Source organism: Oppia nitens, unplaced genomic scaffold (assembly GCF_028296485.1).
Source record: "Oppia nitens isolate AA-2021 unplaced genomic scaffold, nextdenovo-longstitch-racon4-pilon3 scaffold4_pilon_pilon_pilon, whole genome shotgun sequence".
In the NCBI taxonomy this organism is placed as follows: domain Eukaryota; kingdom Metazoa; phylum Arthropoda; class Arachnida; order Sarcoptiformes; family Oppiidae; genus Oppia; species Oppia nitens.
This window is the reverse complement of record NW_026533232.1, coordinates 8,751-32,207: the sequence shown is the minus strand read 5'-3', so window position 1 is coordinate 32,207 and position 23,457 is coordinate 8,751. Positions and strand designations below refer to the sequence as shown.

At 29.6% G+C, this 23,457-nt stretch overlaps 4 protein-coding genes across 4 annotated transcripts; all 4 read right to left on the bottom strand.

Annotated features, from left to right (window-relative positions):
• Nucleotides 1–1,613: 1,613 nt before the first annotated feature.
• Nucleotides 1,614–3,796, bottom strand: LOC128959611 (acetylcholinesterase-like; the record flags this gene model as incomplete). Its single annotated transcript, XM_054305605.1, has 3 exons — nt 3,780–3,796; nt 2,360–2,537; nt 1,614–2,285 (listed from the first exon to the last, which is right to left on the bottom strand). Coding segments are annotated over exons 1-3 (867 nt in total), but the record flags the coding sequence as incomplete, so codon positions are not given.
• Nucleotides 3,797–3,884: 88 nt separating this feature from the next.
• On the bottom strand, nt 3,885–6,322 carry LOC128959607 (acetylcholinesterase-like; the record flags this gene model as incomplete). Its single annotated transcript, XM_054305603.1, has 4 exons — nt 3,885–4,058; nt 4,309–4,813; nt 5,295–6,063; nt 6,131–6,322. Coding segments are annotated over 4 exons (1,611 nt in total), but the record flags the coding sequence as incomplete, so codon positions are not given.
• A 716-nt stretch (nt 6,323–7,038) lies between these two features.
• On the bottom strand, nt 7,039–10,525 carry LOC128959606 (acetylcholinesterase-like). The gene is made up of 5 exons (XM_054305601.1): nt 10,522–10,525; nt 8,938–9,125; nt 7,955–8,699; nt 7,387–7,888; nt 7,039–7,244 (listed from the first exon to the last, which is right to left on the bottom strand). The coding sequence occupies exons 1-5, from the start codon at nt 10,523–10,525 to the stop codon at nt 7,100–7,102; spliced, it is 1,584 nt and encodes a 527-aa protein (XP_054161576.1). The 3' UTR covers nt 7,039–7,099.
• A 2,449-nt stretch (nt 10,526–12,974) lies between these two features.
• Nucleotides 12,975–13,770, bottom strand: LOC128959605 (uncharacterized). Its single transcript, XM_054305600.1, has 3 exons — nt 13,596–13,770; nt 13,429–13,545; nt 12,975–13,351 (listed from the first exon to the last, which is right to left on the bottom strand). The coding sequence occupies exons 1-3, from the start codon at nt 13,768–13,770 to the stop codon at nt 12,975–12,977; spliced, it is 669 nt and encodes a 222-aa protein (XP_054161575.1).
• Between the last annotated feature and the right edge of the window lie 9,687 nt (nt 13,771–23,457).

The following is a 23,457-nucleotide window of genomic DNA, read 5'->3' as shown; positions in this document are numbered from 1 at the left end:
TGTACTAAAATATTATATTAATTAATTTTGTATTGTTAACTATACTAATAAAACTGTTGTAACAGATAATAATAATAATTATATCTTTTTTATTAATATTATTAATAATACTAATACTTAAGTTAGTGATTCATAATAAATAATTTAAAAAACTATTGAATATTTTTATTGAAATAGCTTTATTTAATCATTAAAGTTAAATAATAAAAAATAAACATTTGATAACATTGTAATAATATATATAATAGTATTTGTCTATTTTATTATCAATTGTTTAACTTTTAACTATTTTTTAAATAAAAAAATCACAATTAATTAATAATTTATATATTGTATTAAAAATCTAAAAATAAAATAAATGTAATTTCCATAATTATAAATAATAATAATAATAATAATAATAATAATAATAATAATAATAATAATAATAATAATAGTGTAATACAATGTAATTTTTACTAACTTTTGTCAATTTTATTAAAAAATATATACAGTATATTAATGTAGTAATATATTTATAAATATATTATATTATTAAATAAAATAATTGTATAATTATATAGTTAAAATATAATAACTATGTTAAACTATATTACATAAAAAAATTACTATTGTAATAAACAATAATAATAATAATAAATCAAATAATAAAATACTATAAAAAGTATGATTTCCAAACACCATCGCACGTGTTGTCAAACACGTGCGTCAAAATTTTGTTTAACTTTATGGGATTCAAATCTTTAACATTGGCCACTGTATTGCCGACGGCTAACATTTTTGTCCAATTATTATCCATTTTACTAATAAAATAATATTAATTTAATTAAATAAAACTTTTTTTTAAAAAATATTATTATTATTATTAATTAGTATTATTGGTATTAGTAGTAGTAATAGTAGTTATGTATAAAAAATTATTATTTTATTTGTTTGTTTGTATGATATATACCCAGTTTTAGCAAAATCAGTCCACCATTTCAGTGTCCATTGTGCTAAAGTGTAGTCCTGTCGACTATAGCCAACCGGTTCAAGTAAGGGTAGTCCCCATACAAACGGTAAATCCGACGAATGGCATACACCGTCTACCCGGGGATCACAACCGATAAGTTTGCCAAACCATTGACTACTGTATGTTAGCTCATAAAAGTAGACTGAATTAAACTGAAATAGTTTCTGTTTGGCCAGTTGTTTGGCAAACAAATAAGTCGGACACTTGAGCATCAAATCGGCCGCTAAATTACCGAATCGATTGACTAATGTCCGCGAATCCGATTGGTTAATATTTTTCAAATAAAACTCGGATATCTTGTTGACATCAATATTATGATAGGTATTGTCCAGTAGTTGGACGGTCAGTTTGAACGCGCCGACCGTTACGGTAGTGTTTTTTGATAGCAATTGCTTAATTAGATCACTTTCCTCGTTGGCATTCATACCGGCCATTAGATCGATATCTATTGGGAAAAAAATAATATTAGAAAAAATAATCATATTATCCAATCTATACCTGAATTGTATAGATTTTTCTTGAAAGCTAACTGTGCACGCATTGGCAGGAATGGTGTTTCATAGACAGGTGAGGCGTCCAAAATGGGACTGAGATTTGTCAACTCCTGGGCCGACACCCGACGCAAACACTGTATCCATTGGTTAGGATCTAAACAATTGAACAAAACGGCTAATTCATGAGATTTTCGCAGCGACTCCTGTTTGCTGACTACATCCCTGTCCTTGTTGTACATAAACGATCCGCTTTCCATAATAGCTCTGCGAAACAATCCTTTTGACTTCGGCGACAGTATGTGCAGCATAACTGATGAACTGCCGGATGACTGTCCGAAAATTGTTACCCGATCTCTGTCGCCACCAAACCGGTGTATGTTATCATTGACCCATTTCATGGCCAACAGTTGATCATAGAAACCGACATTACCCGGTGCCTGATCACTGTCACCAAACATAAAACCTAACGGTCCCAATCGATAATTAACTGATACTATCACTACTCCCTGTGCTGCCAGTGCCGAACCATTATATATTTTGCCAAATATTGAACCAGATTTTAGTCCGCCTCCGTGTATCCAAAACATAACCGGTTTCAGATTACACGATCTGTTAGTATAACTTAGCGCCTGATGTTTTTGTGATGTTTGGGGTGTCTGTCTCCATATGTTAACAAACAGACAGTCCTCGCTGAACGTCAGGTTTCCATACAGATTGCGTGAACTTTCAGAAAATGTTTGCATACATGAGCTCATGGCTTTGGTAGCGTCGATCACATCCTAATAATATTAATTACAACAACAAAAAATTTTTAATAAATTTTTTTATAAACATAATATTACAGTTATCTTACTATACTGTGTTTGTATGGCACCGGATATGTAAACCTTAGGTCACCGACAGGTGGTTCGGCATATGGTATGCCTAACCATTGATCAATCTTAGCGTCCAATAGTTTAGTCTGTATATGAATGGTCTGTCCGCGTACGACACCCGATGTTGTATTAATGTCAACAACGGCGCTGACATTACTATTAATTAATAGTAGTAGTAGTAATAGTAGTGATAATAATAAATAATAAATCATAGTTACTAATAAACTAAGTAACTAATAATAACTTTAATACTATTGTTGCAAATTTTAATAATTAATAAAATACTAATATAACACACACTAAACATTATAATAAATATGTATTAAATAACAAAAAAAAGTATTAAATAAATTCAAAATATATTGTAAATCATCATTATAATTATTTTTTAATAGTTAACCTACAATAATTTTATTAATAAATAAAATTAGATTTAATATTACTTTTTTTTTAATTATATATTTGTTTCCATGTGTTTCCATTGATTTCCATTAGTTAAGTTAAATAATATAAAGTTTACATTTACAATTTACAATACATTTAAAAAAAAAATTATTTATCATTATAAAAATTATGAAATTATAATTGAAATAGTGTTTCAATGCCATATAATTGTATAGTAATGATACTGTAAATATAAACTAAATATATTATTATAAAACATATTTTTTACATTAATTATAATTAATAACTTTTCCCTAAAAATTGCAGAATAAAAATGATTTTATATTAAATATTATATTTAATTCAAGTTTATATTTAAAAAAAAATTATTATGATTACAAATTTCCTATAATACATATATAATTATTCAATTGATTAATTAGACTAATTATAAATCATAAATAATTTCATTTTAGATAAAATAATGATGTAATTTTTTTTAAACAAAAGTATGTAGATATCTATCAATATATATGACATTTACTTAAACTTTGTTATAGATTGTCAATGACTTTCAATAAATTAATTATAATTTAGGGGAAAAAATATATATATATTAAATAAATATATAGTTTTTTTAATGTCACTTTCTATAGAAAAAATAGTTATAAAATATTTAATAATTTATTGCATAATGTTTAACAATGAAAGTTATAATGATATTTATATATATAGAAAAAAATGAAAATTTTTCTACTAATAAAACTGTACACAAAAATTATGTATAATTTATATAATTTGATTAACTATTATATTGTTATACAGTGTTTAATTGATTAATTTATAAAACTATAACAGCTATTAAATTTTTAAAAATAAATTATTATATATATTAATTCAAAAAAACTTTGAATATACATTTTAAGATTATTATTTTTTTATTAAAGTAGGATTATAATATACAGAGAAATATTATTTTTATTTTTTTTTTAAATATTCGACAATAATAAGTACTGTAACACATTATACATTGTATTATAAAATATTTTAATAGACTTACAAAAAATAAAAATAAAAATTAGTATTAATGTTAATTTTTGAATAATTTTGTTTTTGTTGTTGTTGACTTAAGTAAAGTATTGAAATATCTATAAATAGTATGATTGCCAAACACCGTCGCACGTGTCGTCAAACACGTGTTGCATAATTTTAGTCAAGTCCAGGGGGTTCCAATTTTTTACCTTGGTCACATTGCCCGGACCCAACATTTGGGCCCAATCGTTGTCCAGTACACTATAAATTTAAAATATAAAAAAATATTAAATAATTTAAAAAAAAAATTTAAGTTAAGTTAGATTAAGCTTAGGTATATATATTATTATTATTATTATTATTATTATTATTATTATTATTTTATATTATTATTATTTTATATTATTATTATTTTATATTATTATTATTTTATATTATTATTATTTTATATTATTATTATTTTATATTATTATTATTTTATATTATTATTATTTTATATTATTATTATTACCCATTTTTCACAAAATCGGTCCACCATTTCATTGACCAGCGGCTAAAAAAATAGTCCTCCTTTTCATAGCCTTCCGGATACAGATAAGGCAGTCCAAACACAAACGGTATGTCCGATTCATGGCATATGCCATCGACTACTGGATCGCAATTTTTTAGCCGTTCAAACAAATCGCTAGCATAGGTCAGCTCATAGAAGTAGACATTGTTTTCCGGCTGCCGCCGCTGTTTGGCCAGTTGTTTGGCAAACAAATAAGTGGGACATTTGATTACCAGATCGCCAACCAAATCGCCGAACCGATGTTTCAGTGCCGGCGAATCGGTTCGGTTAATCGATTTCAAATAAAACTCGTTCATAGTTTCGACATCTATGTTATGAAACACTGAATTCAATAGTTGGACATACATTTTGAATACATCCACCGTAACGGTAGTATTTGGATTGATTAGCCCATTAAGTAGTCCCTGTCCTTCATCGGCAGTCACACCGGCCAACAGATCAATGTCTAATATGGGACACAAAAAAAAATTCAAAAATAATATCTATTATAAGCAAAGTTTAGGCAACTTTCCCATGGAGGGAAGTTTCTTTAATAAAATTTTCCAGGAATATAAGGAAAATACTTTTTATTTTCCATCCCTATCTCCCCCTTAGATAGGAAATATATTTTTGTATATTTCTTAAATAAATAATACTGAAAAATAATATTTTTTCTACAAAAAATTTCGTTGAAATATTTTGTTTTAAAAATAAATTCAATGAATTTTTTGTTTGTTATACTATTTTACAAATTAGACCCACAAAAAACTAGTTTAATGAAACATTGTTGTCTATAGATCAATAGGTATGATAGCACATGGAAATAAATTTCCTGGAAAATTCCCAGGGAACAGGGAACATAGGGGAACTTTTAGTATAATAATACAATTGGAGGAAAATTGTCGGAAACACCACTACTACTACTACTAATAATAATAATACGTTACCTGAATTGTATAGTTTATTAGCCAATGCCGACTGTGTCCTAAACGGTAGGAATGGACTATCAAATATCGGTTGCGTTAGAAAACTGTTATGTTTGAGCAACTCATCGGGCGATACCCGACGCAAACACTGTATCCATTGTCGATCATCGGTACAGTTTAATCTATCGGCCATTTCGCGTGATGCCTGTAGTGCCTCCTGTTTGCTGATTACATCCCTGGCCTTATTGAACAGTAGTGCTCCGCTTTGGAGAATAGCCCTCTGAAACAACCCTTTGGACAGTGGCGACAGTATGTGCGACATCACTGACCAACTGCCGGCTGACTGTCCAAAAATGGTTACCCGATCTTTGTCACCACCAAACCGGTGTATATTATCTCTGACCCATTGGAGACCCAATAGTTGATCGTATAGACCGACATTAGCCGGTGCCTCGCTTCCGCCGTACATAAATCCAAACTTTCCCAACCTATAGTTAACCGACACTACCACTACTCCCTGTGCTGCCAGTGCCGAACCGTTGTATGTACGGGCAAATATCGATCCAGTATTTAGTCCGCCACCGTATATCCAAAACATAACCGGTTTGAGCTCATCGTCATCATAACTGGACGCCTCCTGTTGTTGTTTTGTCGGTGATGTTGTCGACTGTCTCCAGACATTCAAAAACAGACAGTCCTCACTGAAAGTCAGATTACCATACAGTCGGCGCTTCGTCGCTGATGTTGTCTGAATACATGAGTTTTTAGCTTTGGTAGCGTCGATGACAACCTAAAGCATAATACAGTATAAGCTGTTATACAAGTGTGCATACAATCAGCACCGGTAGCTCTCTTACTTTACTCTGAGTGAACGGCACTGGATATCTAAACCTCAGGTCACCGACAGGTGGTTCGGCATATGGTATGCCTAACCATTGATCGATCTTAGCGTCCAATAGTCTGGTCTGTATATGAATGGTCTGTCCGCGTACGACACCCGATGTTGTATTAATATCAACACCGCTAACAGTATTACTATTACTAACAATTAGTAATAGTAATGATAATAATAATAAACTAAAAATATTATTAATCATAGTTAGGTATATATATAAATATTTAAGAAACATTAAAAAATCTCATATAATATAATATTATATTATACTAAATAAATATAAAAATTTTTAATCATTTATATTTATAAGTTTTTATTTGTTGGTATTATCTTTTAATTATTTTATTAAATACTTATTCACAATAGCTATTAGATTAACATTTCTAACAAGTTATTAAGTAAACAGATATTAATAATAATAAGTTTTTTTATCGCAAAAATTTTATCACAAACTATTAGATTATTTAAGTTATATTTAAATGTTAAAAGTTTTATTTAAAAATTAATTTTTTCTTACAGTATTATATCTTTGTTTAGCAAATAATTATTAATTAAATTTATTTCATAAAAATAAATATTATTTTTATAGAAAATTTTGATTAATTATTTAGGAACTGGTAGGTTTTTAAGGTCAAGTGCTATGTAAATATATTTTACTAAATGTATAGTATAGGTCATTGAGGATAGGGAGGTTAGGTAAATTGATCTGTGAACATTATTTATAAAAAAAAATTATTATTTTTAAACTTTTATATCATTATAGAAAAATAGTATTATTTAATCAATATTTACAACAACAAAAAATAAATATTTTTTTAAATAAATAATTTAATAGAAAATACTTATAATTTTATAATTTATAATAATTATTACTATTAAATATATTTTAGTTAGATTTCATAATTTATTTTATACGTTAAATAAAAAAAATCTATAAATAATATGATTGCCAAACACCGTCGCACGTGTCGTCAAACACGTGTTGCATAATTTTGGTCAGGTCCAGGGGGTTCCAATTTTTTACCTTGGTCACATTGCCCGGACCCAACATTTGAGCCCAATCGTTGTCCAGTACACTATAAATTTAAATAAAGAAAAAATAAAATATTTGTAAAATTATTTGTTTTTAAAAAGTTTTAGTTAGATTATGCTTAGGTATGTAATTATTTTGTAATTATTATAATAATTCAAATCAAATATCATTTTTATTATTATTACCCATTTTTAACAAAATCGGTCCACCATTTCATTGACCAACGGGTAAAATAATAGTCCTCTTTTTCATAGCCTTCCGGATACAGATAGGGTAGTCCAAAGACAAACGGTATGTCCGCCGAATGGCATACGCCATCGACTACTGGATCGCAATTGTTTAGCCGTTCAAACAGATCGCTAGCATAGGTCAGCTCATAGAAGTAGACATTGTTTGCCGGTTGTCGCTGTCTGGCCAGTTGTTTGGCAAACAAATAAGTGGGACATTTGAGCATCAGATCGCCGGCCAAATCGCCGAAACGATGTTTCAGTGCCCGTGAATCGGTTCGGTTAATAGATTTCAAATAAAACTCGCTAACAGTTTCCACATCTATGTTATGAAACACTGAATTCACTAGTTTGACATACATTTTGAATACATCAGCCGTAACGGTATCATTGGGATTGATTAGAGAAGTCAATAGTCCCTGACCTTCGTCGGCGGTTACACCGGCCAACAGATCAATGTCTAATATGGGACCCAAAAAAAAATTTTTTATTTAATAAAAAAACAATCTTATAAATAGTCTGTTACCTGAATTGTATAGGTTTTTAGCTAATGCCGACTGTGTCCTAAACGGTAGGAATTGGCTATCAAATATCGGTTGCGTTAGAAAACCGTTATGTTTGAGCAACTCATCGGGCGATACCCGACGCAAACACTGTACCCATTGTCCGTCATCGGTACAGTTTAATGTATCGGCCATTTCACGCGATGCTTGCAGTGCCTCCTGTTTGCTGATTACATCCCTGTCCTTATTGAACATCAGTGCACCGCTTTCGAGAATAGCCCTCTGGAACAACCCTTTGGACAGTGGCGACAGTATGTGCGACATCACTGACCAACTGCCGGCTGACTGTCCGAAAATTGTCACCCGATCTTTGTCGCCACCAAACCTGTGTATATTATCTCTGACCCATTTCAGACCCAACAGTTGATCGTATAGACCGACATTACCCGGTGCCTCATCACTGGCGCCGTACATAAATCCTAACTTTCCCAACCGATAGTTAACCGACACAACCACTACTCCCTGTGCTGCCAGTGCCGATCCGTTGTATGTTCGGGAAAATATTGAACCAGTATTTAGTCCGCCTCCGTGTATCCAAAACATAACCGGGTTTAGTGGTGAGTCAATGTGTTCAGACGGTGGTGTCTGTCTCCATATATTGATGAACAAACAGTCCTCACTGAACGTCAGGTTTCCATATATACGGTGTTCAATGGGTGTTGATATTTGCATACAAGAGTTTTTAGGTTTTGTAGTGTCGATAATATCCTAATAGTAATAGTAATAATATTAGTTTTTAACCCACAGATATATATACAGTACATATACACATACACACACACAAATATACACATATATAGATATACGCAGACACACACCACATACACAGACACACACACACACACACACACACACACACAGACATACATACACACACACATACATACATACATACATACACACACACATACATACATACATACACACACTAGCACTGGTAGCTTACTTTTCTGTATTTATAGGACACTGGATATGTAAACCTTAGGTCACCGACAGGTGGTTCGGCATATGGTATGCCTAACCATTGATCAATCTTAGCGTCCAATAGTGTAGTTTGTATATGAATGGTCTGTCCGCGTACGACACCCGATGTTGTATTAATATCAACAGCGCTAACATTATTACTATTAATCACTACAAGTAATAGTAGTAATAATAATAATAAACTAAAAATATTAATCATATTTAATATAAATAATTATCTTAAAATATAATATTGCTTTAAAAACTAATATACTATTTATATATAAATATATTAAATAAATAAAAATTATTAAATTTTATTTTTTGTATTTATAGTCTTTGTTTGTATTATCTTTTAAATTGGGTCTTAATTGTATTAAATATTTGTTAATAATAATATTATTATTATCTATGGATTAACACATTTCAAAATAATGTTGATTAAAAAAATATATAATAAAATTTCTCGAAAAATATGTCAATCACAAAAAAATATATGATATCAACATTATTTGTAACTATTAATAGATTAATAAAGTTATTTAAATGTATAAAAATCTATAAGCTGTAATTTTATTATTTCAATATAACCATCGTTAATTTTATTATTTTTTAAAATTAATATATTAGTATATTTTAATTAAATACATCCAATAAATTTGTTATAGGATTTATTTTTTTAAAAATACAGGTATTGAGAAAAATACACTAATTTGTACTCAAAAAATAATACTCAAAAAATTATTACTTATCATTGTTATAGTATTTTTATAACAATCAAATAATATACTGTAATAAAAATAATAATAATAATGATAACTAAATTTCAAATATATCATGATATATAAACTAAATGTACTAATTTGTACTAATATTTTATTTAAAAATATCAATTTTTCTTATTTTATTATCATTAATTTTCTTTATAATGTTTAATATTTTTTTTATTTTTTATTTTAGTAGATAAGTTAAAAATTTACAAGTATTTAACAAGTACAGTTAAGTACAGTTGTATATATTCTATATATATATAGAAGTTTATGTATGATATTTATAATTTAAAAAAAATTATAAATATCATACATAAACTTCTATATATATATATATATATATATTTAAATTATAAATTATTTTTAATCTTGAAATAAATAAGTATACTAAAAAATTTATTTTCTAAAAAATTATATATAATTTATGATTTATATTTAAAAAAAATTTTACATTTTGTAACAATCATTAAATTAATAGTATCTAATAATTTTTAGTAATTTGTACTAATAATCCCATAATAATTTTTTGACAAATAAAATATTGAATTTGAAAAAAATAAATTATTGATAAAACTGTTATATACAAACAAAATAAATATTGACACATACATGTATATCTATAAATATATATACTGTATATAAATATGTACAATATATATAATAAATCTAATGTTATATTTTTTAAAGATTAAATAGTTTAATATTATATTATTAATGCTGATCTAAAAAAAATCAATATTATTTATTATATTTTATATTAAAACACTAATAATGTTAATGAAATGTCAATATTAAACCCATAAAATAAATTAATAATGAAATGTAAACACAATTTTATTATTATTATTATTATCACTATTATATACTTTCAATAAACTATTCAAAAAAAAATTCATATTAAATAACAACAAAAACCTAATCAATAAAAATATTTATTAGTAATAATATATATATATTTTGTATAACAAATTGCATTAAATAATACATATATTAAAAAACATAATAATTTATATATCATAGTATAATAATTAAATAATAAAATGAATAATAATAATAATAATTTTAGTACTAATCAAACAAATAAAATGCCAGAAAAAGGCCTAAAAATTTTAGTCTACTATTTCAAGCTAACGGGAAACACCTATTTCGGTCATAGTCTAACCGGTAGGCCAGCCATATGGTGGCTACTGTTACAGTTATTCGCAAATATTTTCTATATTATCTACCAGTTTACACAACATGCCGGTGCTATTAGCTCACACATCACCAAACCAGTACTATTTTTTGGTAACCTAACCAACAACAACAACAACAAACCACCCGGTGCCGACCCAGGTAGGTCACAGTTACTGCAATTGTTGTTTGTTTTCGGTCATCTGGGCTATACCGTACAGTTGGCAATGGTAAGCCTGTTGCTACTGTTTCGCGGACAGTCTATCGTCGATCTATTGAAACAGTCGACAACTAACCGATTCATTGTCAGTACTACTGGTCAACACAACACCTATACCAACACCAACAACAACCCGGAGCCCAGAATAGCTATATTAGTATTAGTGATGACATTCCTGATAGCATTCGGCCTACAAGTCATCTACGGTATCGATCACTTTAGGCGTGCAGTCGACGCCTCCCATAAAAATTATTACCATATTATTGTAACACCAGTTATGTATCTGTTGTCGACAAACACCCAGTTAGCTATCATAGCTTGTATTGGCTACAAAAGTCTACTTATCAGACACCAGTTCCGCCAGATTTCTGCCGACACTATTGCTGGTCAACCCAACCCACTATCCCTGACCACTGTCTACGAGTTTTCCATAGATTGTTGTAATTTTGTCAAACAACTGGACAACCTATGTTCGCCATACTTGCTATCGGTTCTCATAATCACATCTATCCGATCCATATCGGCAGTGGTCATCCTATTTATGAATACCCATTCGGTTATACTCTATATTGTCGGTGCATTAGTCGAAAATCTGGTTGTCCTACTAGTTGTCAGCTATGTGTGCGATATAATACCGTCGAGTTATAGGCAAATGTGTTTTCGTTTGCAGTGCGACTATAGACGGCGTTCCTCATCGGCGCTAAAAACTGGTCAATCATTACTCCAGCAAACTATTAACGATAATTCAATACTACTACTAATGAAATCCCTGTCCCCTGATATGTCATTTACGGCATTCAATTTGTATGCAATCAATAGGCAAACATTGATAACATGTTTATCGCTAATACTATCCTATGCTGTAATACTCATACAAACTAATCAAATCTAATACTGTATTGTATTAAATAATAATAAAAATAATGTTTTTTTTTATAATAAAAAATAATATATATATTTATTTTACAAAAATTATATTATAAATAGACAATAAATTTATTGCTCTAAAATAATTATCGACAATGAAATGTAATTAAATATAAAAATCAGTTTTATTACTATTAAAAAAATATTGTATAATGAGTTTTAATTAAATAATATAAATATTTTATTTAAATAAAAATTTATAGAAATTTTTTCTAATTAAACAAAATATAAATATTATTTTAAATATTGAATTTAATTTTATAAAAATAATTAACAAAATTATCAATACAATTTTTTAGTTATATAACATAAAAATTTAATATTTTAATAAATGTTAATTATATATATATATATATATATATATATTGTAAGTTTGTTGAATTGTTTTGAATTTAGTGTACAAAATTAATTAAAAAAATTTATGATTATTAAATAAAATAATTTAAAATGATATCCAATTTTTTTTTGATTTGATTATTAATTACATTACAAGAAACATTAGTTAATTAGTTTGTATATGGATTACAGTATAAGATAGTTTTAATGATAAATATGTTATCAACAATTGTTTATTAATTGTAATTCAGCCCAAATTAGTCTATGATTTTCATCTCTTGTTCTGTCTATTGATAGACTAATTTGTCACATAATAAACCTAATAATTGATTACAAATTTGTAGCCCAATTCAGTCCAATTGAGCCCAAATTAGTCTATGATTTTCATCTCTTGTTCATCTCTTGTTCTGTCTATTGATAGACTAATTTGTCACATAATAAACCTAATAATTGATTACAAATTTGTAGCCCAATTCAGCCCAATTGAGCCCAAATTAGTCTATGATTTTCATCTCTTGTTCAGCTCTTGTTCTGTATATAGTAAGAATATAGTAAGAATATAGTAAGAATTTATTAGCGGTTTTAGAATGAATCTTAGACTGCCGAATAGATGTCTTTGATTGTATAAGCGTTATTAAATTTCTCAATAACTTCGTAGAAATTATTGATCAATTTCTCGCTAAGTCCTCGCACACGTCTCTTGCGGTATAACAAAACCTTGGCGCCAATATTAAATTCAATAAACCGGTGATTTTTATCATAATTTCTTTTTTGTCTTGCTTGTGCATCTTTAATGAACTCTTTGACCATAACTCTGGCCTCTTGAAATCTTATTTGAACTTCTTTTGTATCATCAAAACTAGATGATAAATTTAATACATTATCAATTGGAAGTCGGGGATGTCTTCCATAAAGTAAATAAAATGGACTATTTCTTGTAGATTCTTGTTTAGCGGTATTGTATGCAAATACTAGATAGTTAATAAATATATCCCAATCTTTTGATTTTGATTACAATAAAGTGATAGCATATCTGTAATTGTTTTACACTGTTTCTCTGCAAGTCCATTACACTGTGGATGGTATGGTGATGTCTTGATGTGTTTTGTATGCATTATCTCATATATTCTTTCAGCTAAATCTGAACAGAATTGAGTTCCGCGATCTGTTAGACAACACATTATTTGTTACCATTATTTGATTTAACCAATGGACCTAAGAAATCCATTCCAATAATTTGAAACGGTTCGGTTGATTCGATTGGTGTTAGTCCTCCTTTTGGTAAACCATAATCATGCTTTCTTGATTGACAGTCTTTACATGCTTTAACGTATTTTTTGATAATGTTATTCATATCGGGAAAGTAAAATCGATGTTTAATTTTAGCCATTGTTTTATTACGTCCTAGATGTCCAGCAGTAACATCATTATGTAATGAATAAAGTGTATCTTTTAATAAACTATGTGGCAAACAAACTAATTTGTTTATAGTGTTATTAATTGTTTTTATTTTAAAATACAAAATGTTGTTTTCCAATATGTATTTATTTGTTTCCTTGTTCGGCAAATTAATCAAAGTTTTGATTGACACCACGGGTCAATTTGTTGTTCTTCAGATATGTTAACTTCTATGTGATTAATGTTATAAAATTGAATATTTTCATCAACTTTAGCTTCATCAGCTAATGGGTATCTTGAAAGCGGGTCTACGTTTGTGTGAGTTTTTCTACTTTTGTATTCAATTGTCATATTATTAATATATGGTTGTAATCTATTACACCATCTCATTAGACGTCCATTAGGGTCTTTAATTTTTAACAAATAACATAAGTCACAGTGATCTGTTTTCACTGTCACTTTACATTTATAGAGATATTTATGGAACTTTTCGACAGCCCATACAATAGCATAGCACTCTTTCTCCGAAGTTGAGTAGTTTTGTTGTGCTTTATTGAAGGTACAGCTACTGTAAGCAATGACTCTTTCAAGTCCATCATGTATTTGACAAAGTGTAGCACCGACTCCATATCCACTTGCATCTGTATATAAGATATATGGTTCATCTTCTCGTGGATGAGCCATAATGGGCGGTGAAGTTAATTTTTCAATGATTGTGTCAAACGCTTGTTGACACTCGTCTGACCATATGTCTGACATCTTTTTTAGTTAAATTAGTTAGCGGTCTTACTATTTTTGAAAAGTTTTCAATAAATCGTCTGTAGTAATTTGCTGATCATAAAAATGATTGTATGTCTTTTACTTTATTAGGCCTCGGGAAGTCTTTCATTGCCCGAACCCTTTCTGGGTTAGGAAGAAAACCGTTACGTCCGACAACAAAGCCTAACATTTCTATTTGATTGCATATTAATTTACATTTTTCTGGATGTAAGCGTAAATCATATTCGTTTAATCGGTTAAACACTTGACGTATATGATTAATGTGATCGTCAAAGTTGTATGAATATACAATAATGTCATCTATATCATCTATATCCTCTATGTCATAAATTTATATAATAATCCATTTAGTACATTTTGCATATATCTTTGAAAAGTTGATGGCGCATTACAGAGTCCAAAAGGCATAACATTGAATTGGTATCGATTGTTGTCTGCTGTAAATGCTGTTTTTTCTTTATCTTCTTCGCGTACCTTTATTTGCCAGAAACCAGATTTCAAGTCAAAAGTTGAAAATATTGACTTTCCCTCCATTTGGTCTACGAGATCTTGAATAATAGGTATTGGAAATACGTCAACTTTTGTTACGGTATTAAGTTTACGGTAGTCTAAACAAAATCGCATTTTGTCTTTTTGTGGTACCATTAATACTGGATTATTCCACGGGCTAACTGATTCACTTATTACATTACTTTCTAGCATTTCAGTGACATATTTATTAATTTCTTCTTTTAATTTAATAGCCGATGGATAGTTGCGTAATTTTATTGGTTGTGCATCTCCAGTGTCGATAATGTGTTCAATACCTTTGGCCGTAATTATGTCCGAAGGCTTGAATGCAAATAAATGTATAACAGTATTTATTTCACTGATGTCTTCAGTTTCTATTGTTATGCTATCAATTGAGTTGTTTTGCGATGTATTGAATAAAATGAATTGATCGTTATCATAGGAGTCTAATTCTAAGTAATTGTTGAATATATTAGTGTGTTCACTCCAAATAGTATTAAAATCATTATTAAAGTCTTGAATAAGTTTAGTATAAAAGTCCATAAGCCATTGTCATATTTAGGTTGTCCAATTGAGCTTCGGTCAACTAAGCTTTGGTCGTCATCATTGTTTTCACGTCTCGGATTTGTATAGATTTCGGATTGTGGATCAACACTTCTATCGTCTAATTCACTATACGACATAACACGTCTCAATGTAGCGCCACTCTATTTGACCTCATAAATATAAGTTTGCGCCAGTCTAAAAAACCTTATAAATATGACTTTGCGCCACTCTAATTGATGTAATAAATACTGGTTTGCGCCTGTCTAATAAACATTAAAAATATGGCTTTGCGCCACTCTAATTGATGTAATAAATACTGGTTTGCGCTTGTCTAATAATCCTTATAAATATGATTTTGCGCCACTCTAATTGATGTAACAAATACTGGTTTGCGCTTGTCTAATAAACCTTAAAAATATAGCTTTGCGCCACTCTATTTGACCTCATAAATAAAAGTTTGCGCCAGTCTTAAAAACCTTAAAAATATGGCTTTGCGCCACTCTAATTGATGTAATAAATATAAGTTTGCGCTTGTCTAATAATCCTTATAAATATGACTTTGCGCCACTCTAATTGATGTAATAAATACTGGTTTGCGCCAGTCTAAAAAACCTTAAAAATATGGCTTTGCGCCACTCTAATTGATGTAATAAATACTGGTTTGCGCTTGTCTAATAAGCCTTAAAAATATGGCTTTGCGCCACTCTAATTGATGTAATAAATACTGGTTTGCGCCATTTTAATAAACATTAAAAATATGGCTTTGCGCCACTCTAATTGATGTAAAAAATACTGGTTTGCGCTTGTCTAATAAACCTTAAAAATATAGCTTTGCGCCACTCTCTTTGACCTCATAAATATAAGTTTGCGCCAGTCTAAAAAACCTTAAAAATATGGCTTTGCGCCACTCTAATTGATGTAATAAATACTGGTTTGCGCTTGTCTAATAATCCTTATAAATATGACTTTGCGCCACTCTAATTGATGTAATAAATACTGGTTTGCGCCATTTTAATAAACATTAAAAATATGGCTTTGCGCAACTCTAATTCATGTAATAAATATAAGTTTGCGCTTGTCTATTAATCCTTATAAATATGGCTTTGCGCCACTCTAATTGATGTAACAAATACTGGTTTTCGCTTGTCTAATAATCCTTATAAATATGACTTTGCGCCACTCTAATTGATGTAATAAATACTGGTTTGCGCTTGTCTAATAAACCTTAAAAATATAGCTTTGCGCCACTCTATTTGACCTCATAAATATAAGTTTGCGCCAGTCTAAAAAACCTTATAAATATGACTTTGCGCCACTCTAATTGATGTTATAAATACTGGTTTGCGCTTGTCTAATAATCCTTATAAATATGACTTTGCGCCACTCTAATTGATGTAATAAATACTGGTTTGCGCTTGTCTAATAAACCTTAAAAATATAGCTTTGCGCCACTCTATTTGACCTCATAAATATAAGTTTGCGCCAGTCTAAAAAACCTTATAAATATGACTTTGCGCCACTCTAATTGATGTAATAAATACTGGTTTGCGCTTGTCTAATAATCCTAATAAATATGACTTTGCGCCACTCTAATTGAGGTAACAAATACTGGTTTGCGCTTGTCTAATAAACCTTAAAAATATGTCTTTGCGCCACTCTATTTGACCTCATAAATATAAGTTTGCGCCAGTCTAAAAAACCTTATAAATATGACTTTTCTCCACTCTAATTGATGTAATAAATACTGGTTTGCGCTTGTGTAATAAACCTTAAAAATATGGCTATGCGCCACTCTAATTGATAATATAAATACTGGTTTGCGCTTGTCTAATAATCCTTATAAATATGACTTTGCGCCACTCTAATTGATGTAATAAATACTGGTTTGCGCTTGTCTAATAAACCTTAAAAATATGGCTTTGCGCCACTCTAATTGATGTTATAAATACTGGTTTGCGCTTGTCTAATAATCCTTATAAATATGACTTTGCGCCACTCTAATTGATGTAATAAATACTGGTTTGCGCTTGTCTAATAAACCTTAAAAATATAGCTTTGCACCACTCTAATTGATGTAAAAAATACTGGTTTGCGCTTGTCTAATAAACCTTAAAAATATAGCTTTGCGCCACTCTATTTGACCTCATAAATATAAGTTTGCGCCAGTCTAAAAAACCTTAAAAATATGGCTTTGCGTAACTCTAATTCATGTAATAAATACTGGTTTGCGCTTGTCTAATAATCCTAATAAATATGACTTTGCGCCACTCTAATTGATGTAACAAATACTGGTTTGCGCTTGTCTAATAATCCTTATAAATATGACTTTGCGCCACTCTAATTGATGTAACAAATACTGATTTGCGCTTGTCTAATAAACCTTAAAAATATAGCTTTGCGCCACTCTAATTGATATAATAAATACTGGTTTGCGCTTGTCTAATAAACCTTAAAAATATAGCTTTGTGCCACTCTATTTGACTTCATAAATATAAGTTTGCGCTTGTCTAATAATCCTTATAAATATGGCTTTGCGCCACTCTAATTGATGTAATAAATGCTGGTTTGCGCTTGTCTAATAAACCTTAAAAATATCTCTTTGCGCCACTCTATTTGACCTCATAAATATAAGTTTGCGCCAGTCTAAAAAACCTTATAAATATGACTTTGCGCCACTCTAATTGATGTAATAAATACTGGTTTGCGCTTGTCTAATAAACCTTAAAAATATGGCTTTGCGCCACTCTAATTGATGTAATAAATACGGGTTTGCGCCATTTTAATAAACATTTAATTTATGGCTTTGCGCCACTCTAATTGATGTAAAAAATACTGGTTTGCGCTTGTCTAATAAACCTTAAAAATATAGCTTTGCGCCACTCTATTTGACCTCATAAATATAAGTTTGCGCCAGTCTAAAAAACCTTAAAAATATGGCTTTGCGCCACTCTAATTGATGTAATAAATACTGGTTTGCGCTTGTCTAATAATCCTTATAAATATGACTTTGCGCCACTCTAATTGATGTAATAAATACTGGTTTGCGCCATTTTAATAAACATTAAAAATATGGCTTTGCGCAACTCTAATTCATGTAATAAATATAAGTTTGCGCTTGTCTAATAATCCTTATAAATATGACTTTGCGCCACTCTAATTGATGTAACAAATACTGATTTGCGCTTGTCTAATAAACCTTAAAAATATAGCTTTGCGCCACTCTAATTGATATAATAAATACTGGTTTGCGCTTGTCTAATAATCCTAATAAATATGACTTTGCGCCACTCTAATTGATGTAATAAATACTGGTTTGCGCTTGTCTAAAAAACCTTAAAAATATGTCTTTGCGCCACTCTATTTGACCTCATAAATATAAGTTTGCGCCAGTCTAAAAAACCTTATAAATATGTCTTTGCGCCACTCTAATTGATGTAATAAATACTGGTTTGCGCTTGTGTAATAAACCTTAAAAATATGGCTATGCGCCACTCTAATTGATAATATTGTTGTAAGTACTCAGTGCCATTTCAAAGCTAAGATTTTTGATTCAAAGAGAATTTAACACAAGGCTGTTTTATTTTTATTTAAATAATTATATTTTCAAACCAAGGTTTGTTTAATACTAACATGTATTACTACTAACTTTGATTTAATTTATAATTTTATTAACAAAAATTATTTTGTTTGTTTTTAACTTTTCTCAGATAATATTCAATCTTAAAATACATTGAAATGTTATACAGAAAAGTGAATAGTAAGCACCTACTTTTTAGCAAAGTTTTATGATATTTTTACTTAGTATTTCACTGTTAAAATAATGTATTGAAATATTATACAGAAAAGTGAATGGTTTACGCCCAGTTTAGAATAGGGATTAAAGCTGACTCAATACGGCCTAATTATTTCTCACGTACACTTTAGTATAAATAGAGGTGTCTTTCAGACACCAAAATCAGTTCTTCACTTGGAGTCATACCGTGTGTATTACTTTAAAGTGTTTCAATAAAAGTATTTGCATATTACTTTGTGTGTGTTTACTTTCTCGACGCGGACCAACCGTTGGACATCACAAGGGACGCCTTTTGATAACTCCATAACCACGCGGACGTTAAACAACTATTACGTAAATAAATATTTTTATTATGAGAACTCCGGACTCCGTATCCGTAAACGGACGACTCTTAGGATACCTTAGTATAACCGTTATTGAGTAATCTTTATTAAGTAAACCATAATTTATAACCTTATGTCCTGTAACCCTTGACGGGACTGTGTCCCTTGACGGGACTGTGTCCCTTGACGGGACTGTGTCCCTTGACGGGACTGTGTCCCTTGACGGGCCTGCGACTCGACGGGACTGTGTCCCTTGACGGGTCTGAAACCCTTGACGGGTCTGTAACCCTTGACGGGTCTGAAACCCTTGACGGGTCTGAAACCCTTGACGAGTCTGAAACCCTTGACGGGTGCCAGACCCTAGATGGGTGCCAGACCCTGGATGGGTGCCAGACCCAGGATGGGTACCAGAATCAGGATGGGTACCAGACCTCAGATGGGTGCCTGTCCCAGGATGGGTCCATGATCCCAGATGGGTGCCTTGCCCATAATAAACATTTAACGAGTCTGTAATACTGTACGTGTAGCTCTTAGCATTACTTAAAAGATAGAAAAATAGAATACTCTGAGTTAACATAGGAAAGCCGCTCGTTCCTTAGCCACGTATTACTATAGGTTATCACTACAAGAGTCAAAACCGTAAGGTAAGTGGTGTATTGTCGAGTGTTTGGTTTACATAAGTAAGGTTAGACAAGATTAGATACCCGTAATATACCCACTTCCCCTACATTTGGTGTGCAGCTTCCGGGATTAAATGAATCTATTTTGATCGGCGCTTAGTCTAAGATAAACAGCTTTAGACGTAGCCAAACTATATAAATATATTATTGATTATGAATTAAATTTTTATAATTGCAAGTTTATTTACATGAGTTAATAAACATGAAGTCAATAAACTTGTTACAGCGTAGGAAACGAAAAATCTTTAAAGGATATCGGCATAACAATGTACGACATAAATACAGCGAAAACTACTATTTAAATTATCAATATTTTAAAACACCTTTGACAAGTTTCCTACAAGTACACTACATGTCTCGGGATTCACAGACTCGGTTTAAAAGATTAAGAATAAGATATACTTTACCAAAGTGTAGACCATATAATATACCTGACTTTGGAAAAAGTAAACTACCGGCGGTGAATCAAAAAACTAAACTTCGCAGTGTGGTAGTCATACCACCATCAAATAAATACTTATTAGCAGACGTAAGTCGAATAGAATATAATAGACTCATGCTGTCTACTGATATGACACTCGCCATCACACAATTTATTTGTGAAGTCAGAAAAAATTCTAATCAGCAATATCTGGGAAACCGAAAAGATTGTCTTTGTCAAGATAATAAAAAATAATTTAATAATAATTTAAGTTTAATAATTGATTATTTAAGACTCAAATAATTATTTGAGATAAAAATAATCAACGTATCAAATATTATAAAATGTTAATTATTTTTAAACACAACTTACTTGATAATACAAAATATCTTGTTAAAAAATATTTAATTAAATAAATAATTTTAAAATAAATTTTATTCAAAAAGTTACACGCAAATTAAATTGATAATAATGAAAATTAGTTATGTCGTAGCCATCTAACAAATACCCAATGAATAACAAACAGGATTGAAAAACTTCAATGTCTTCCAATTGAGAAAAGTAAAGACGCCTAATAGTTAATACATTAGTACATACTCGTATAAGTCTCTGTAATGTGTAAGGTAAATAGCGTCTACGTCTTGCTCTTTGTATTGGATCAAAAACATAAACAACTGAGAGATAAGATACTTAAATTAATTTAAAGCATTTCAATTATAATCATAAATTAAAAATAAAACCGTTATTTTTAATAATTAACAACAATGGGTCAATTCCAGTTGTAGTATCAGTGTTTATCAATAGGTTTATGATTCCTGAATTACGCGATATTAAATTTATTTGAGTAGTTGCTTGTATGAAATTTGAGAAATAGTAATACTGGTCCATGTTTCCAAATGTGTTTCCAACAATATTGTTTAAAAAATCCAAACCGTTTGAAATATTTCGAAAAGTGTGAACCAATAAATTAGTTGTAATAGTATAGTCGGGATTTGTTGGTACAATCTCTAAAAAATTTCTCCACAGACATACAAGGTTATGACGGGATGATATAACTCTACGTCTCCCATTACTATAAAATGATCGTCTAATAATCTTGATCAGTATCAATAATTAAAATTAAATTTATAATTACCTTAGAGGTCCGGTATATGAGAAGTAAATTCGTAATTCTTCAAATTCTGAAAACATACGGTTTATAATATTTACTGTAGTGTTGTCTTCAATGTCGGACACATCATCCAATAAACTCACTATCTCTGGGTTTACTGAGATATTGATGTTACTGTTCTCGAGTACTGATATACCCGAGACACGAACAACTGGCCAGTCTGGGCTATACAATTAATTAGTATTAATATACAAAATTAATACATTTGATTATACCTTTGAAAACAGTCGGAGAAACTATCCATTGTATACGTTTATAACTTTGTAACTCGTATATATATACTAATTTAAAGATGTCCTTAACATAATTTTTAATAGTGTTACACCTTAAGTAGGAAAAAATTTATTAGCAAATATTTAATAAAAAATAAATAAAAACATTTAAATAAATAGAGAGGTTAACCTAAAAGCTACAGTAAAAATGATAGCACATTCAAAGTTAGTTAACATACTTTTGTGTAAAGTTTGTGACGAGTTATGTTGCCCACCATTATATCAGTGTCGCAATGGGCACATTACATGTAACAATTGTTTGCCGAAATTGCATAATAATAATTGTCCTGTCTGTCGCGAAAGTTTGGATACCAAATCACGAAATTTGGCATTAGAAAATGTACTCGAAGATCATAGATTTCCTTGTACTTATGCTGATCAAGGGTGTAGTGCTTTATTGTCTATTGAAAAAAAATTAATACATGAAAACAGCTGTACTTACACAACAATTAATTGCCCGCTTGTTGGAGATAATTGTCAATTTAATGGTGATCTTAACACCGCGATTCTACACATAAATGATGCACATGGCTTCTTGCCGACTCATCATAGCTCATACCTTAAATATGAAGTCACAGAATTGTTTAACGATGACAAAAATATGTGGCCCATTATAATTGAAGTATACAACACCAAATTTTTGCTAAATGTACACAAATTTATTTACAGCAATACTGTATTATATGCTGTATATGTTAAATGTTTACATCATTGGGAGACTACTAAAAAATATAAAGTTATGCTCTGTATAAATAACCTAATTTTAAATAAAGGTTTTGCATATAAATGTAAAGTAAATAATGTCAATGATAATATCGATAGTATTATGAAAAACAGCAACTGTTTTATATTTTTGAGAGATTGGATTGCTAGTTATGTAAAAAATAATAATTTAGTTATTGAAGTAAAGTTAGACCCTATATAATAACTTGTGTTTCTGTAATACTGTATTATAATGTTGTAAAAAAGTTTTATATAATAAACTGGTTTATACAAGTATGTAAAAAGTAATAAAAATAATTTTTTGCAAAAATTATTGTATGAAATTGAATAACTATAAAATAAAATATTTTTCATGTATAAATAGAGTTTCGAATAAATATCTGCATGTTTCAATTAAAAAAAATATTGTTATTATATTTTTAATATTTAACAAATATATATTTTAATTGTTGAAATAATA